The sequence below is a fragment of the Armigeres subalbatus genome, chromosome 3 (genome assembly GCF_024139115.2).
Source record: "Armigeres subalbatus isolate Guangzhou_Male chromosome 3, GZ_Asu_2, whole genome shotgun sequence".
NCBI classification, from domain to species: domain Eukaryota; kingdom Metazoa; phylum Arthropoda; class Insecta; order Diptera; family Culicidae; genus Armigeres; species Armigeres subalbatus.
In genome coordinates, this window is record NC_085141.1 from 108856898 (window position 1) to 108860122 (window position 3225).

The following is a 3225-nucleotide window of genomic DNA, read 5'->3' on the forward strand; positions in this document are numbered from 1 at the left end:
CTTTCTTTTCAGCCATCATCAACCGCAGTTCGCATCAGCTTCAGTGCGAGAAAAAGTTCAAAACAACGTGTTTCAGTGCTGTTTTGAATTTCTGTTCTATAGAATTCGTACAATTTATTAGAATTAGGTATTTGAAAAAAATCTGATTTGATTGGAACTCTTGCCTAGATATGGCATCTACCAGAATAAAGTAAATTTTGCTCAATTCAAGTTTGGGTTTGTTGAAACAATATTTAATGATGTTATGCATTTACACCAGGAAGCCAGCCACGCGTCGGGGTAAGCGGTTTCTGGACGAACGTGAACCGAAAACCATCGAAAATACCAAGAAAACGCTGATAATGGAAGGTCGGAAATGTTCGAACGAAATTCGACAGGCGCTCAAGGATTTCAATCTGCTGAAAAAACCACTGGTGAGGCTGATGAGAAGGAATAACGACGTCACATTGTTCGAAGATGCGACACCGCTAGAGCAGTAAGTTCCCCGTAGCATTGCAGAGGGTTTCCCGAAATCAAAAACGATGATCATAAACGCTTCGTCCGTTTCGTGGTTTAAAACTTGTTTTGTATCCGTGGTTAAGTAGGACGGTATCTTGCAGTTATCACAGGCATGCCAACAAAATTGGAATTACCTGAAGTACTAAAAAAGAAGACAGTTTACTCGTTTTATAGTATTCTACAGATTTCACCGATTTCTCAACAGTAGAGCGTGGTAGAGCATTGTTTGGTAACCGTTCTACAGATTGTGCTATGAGCTTCACAGAAAACCTGTAAACTAATGATTCTGCTGTTAAAAAAATGCAATTTTACCGAAATTTGCGAATCAACTGGACCGAAAGTCCAAATTGAACTCTTAATGCTCTATATATTGTTCCCAACACAAAGCTAACTGAAGAACCTTTGTATAATTACGTATGCATAGACGTGGACAAAACATTTATGATCATGATTTTGAGTAAGAAAAAAATAATCTGGGATTTTATTGGAAATAATTGAATAATAACTTTCCAGATTAGCCAAATCAAATGATTGTCACCTTTTCATGTTTGGTTCGTCGTCGAAGAAGCGCCCGAATAATCTTATCTTGGGGCGAATTTATGACGAACAGGTTCTGGATATGGTTGAACTCGGCATTTCTAATTTCAAAAGCCTGCAAGATTTTAAAAACGAGAAGATCTCCGCATTTGTCAAGCCAGTAGTCGTGTTTAATGGCTACAAATGGAAGTTGACGGAGGAGTTGCGGCGCCTACGCAGTCTTCTGTTGGACATGTTTCACATCGACAACGTTTCTACCATGCGATTACAAGGCATTGAGCACGTGATCAGTTTTACGATTACCGAGGATTTGTCGATTCTGATGCGTTCTTACAGAATTCAGTTGAAGAAAAGTGGACAAAGAACACCTCGAATTGAGCTGCAAGAAATGGGACCATCGATGGATTTGTCTATCAGACGAACAAAGATAGCTTCGGAGGATTTGTTCAAAACGGCCATGAAGCAGCCAGCGATCCTGAAGGTGGCCAAACGAAAGAACGTTTCGCGGGATGAACTGGGCAACGTTCATGGTCGGGTGCACGTCGGCAAGCAGGACATCAACGCCATCCAGACCAGAAAGATGAAGGGTTTGAAGAAGTCGGCCGAGGAGAAAAAGTTAGATCGTGCCAACAAGAAGCGCCTATCCTCGAGCGGCTCAGCCGGGGAAGGAACAGATCAGGAATATGATGAGGATGGTATGGGTGATAACAGCGATGGACCAGGAATGGATGTAGATAGCGATGAGTAAGTATGAAAAAATGTGTACATTTCAGAAGCTTGATTTATTGGAGAAATTCATGAATGGTATACATACAAAATTTAATTTGTTCATAAGAAAAAGCTCACAATTTATATAATAGAATGAAATAACTTCTTAACAAAAACAGATGATTTGGGCATTTTCTTAATTGAAAGAAAACATTTACTAGCGAGTTGAGACTGTATTTTGCTACTTTTTTTTCACTATTGATAAAAATGTGCTTTTTTTATTTGAATATGTAAACTTGAATGCATTTGTCGAACTAGTTAACATGTGTATAATGGTGAATTTTGGTTTGGTTTATTGGACTATAGGCTGTAAGCCCGTTACCCTGCTTAAATATTATACACAAAATTAACGTTACACATAGGGGTGATCGGGGCAATATGGGCCACCTAAGGAAATCGTTCCGAAAAGCGCTGAAAAGCTCAAAAAAGCATCGTTCAAATGTAGGGTAAAATGCCCAATAGTGGACCCCCTAGTAGCGAAATTTTGCTCTTCCTGTCAAACGGCTTAGAAATTTTCAAAATATTAACTCTGCTTGATATCTAACAACAAGCTCTGCATCCCCTCTTCACGATACATACATAAAACACCCGAATACACGACGTTATTCGTTGAAATTAACATTTTAAAGTCTAACTGAATTCGCCCTATAGTAGACCCCCTGGGGGTCCATAATAGGAAATTGCTTCCCTATAGTCGACACTTCACTTGATTTTCATGTCCCGTTTCGGGACGTTCTTCTTCCCTATTATGGACCCCCCAAAATATTCCTATAATGGACACTCTCGTGTTTATTTTTTATAGAATTTTAAAAAATCATCTAATTTGACTTTTTATAGCATTTCCAACGCATGTAATAAAATCATAGGACTGTAAGGTAGGTTCTCCCGATAGAATTTCATAGCGAAATGTTGACATTGTGCAGTAATAATGCAAAAATGGCTGGAGGGTCCACTATTGGTTAGGGGTCCACTATTGGTCAGTTTACCCTAGTTGACTTATACTAGAGAATGTTACCTTTCATATTACGTCGATGAATGACGAAAAATGCGTTTGGAAATTGTTGGAATGCACTTTTGAAAATGTATTGATTTCAATGTGTGTTCCCGACTATACGGGGCAATATGAGCCACCATTTGGGGCAGTACGGGCCACCCTTCCAAAACCTTTATTTAGGAGAAAGAAGTATCGTAATATGGAAGAATAAGATACTCCTACAACAGTTGTGAGTATTCCATACCAAATAAAATGAAAAAAAACTGCACAACAGCGGACTGAACTGATTTGCCACTCCTCACCGTTTGAATAGCCACATTTCAATTGGTCAATGGTCTTTTGTTCTGTTTCTATCGCAGTAATGCGCTGTTGTATTTTTTCCGTAATGAATCTTACATATATGATAATATTCTTGTATTTGACTACTG

General features: G+C 38.8%; 1 protein-coding gene across 1 annotated transcript; it reads left to right on the forward strand.

Annotated features, from left to right (window-relative positions):
* LOC134226118 (ribosome production factor 2 homolog) lies at positions 1 to 1921 on the forward strand. Its single transcript, XM_062706685.1, has 3 exons — positions 1 to 190; positions 260 to 475; positions 1012 to 1921. Exons 1-3 carry the CDS (start codon positions 171 to 173, stop codon positions 1781 to 1783), a joined length of 1008 nt encoding a protein of 335 aa, XP_062562669.1. The 5' UTR covers positions 1 to 170; the 3' UTR covers positions 1784 to 1921.
* The last annotated feature ends 1304 nt before the right edge of the window (positions 1922 to 3225 follow it).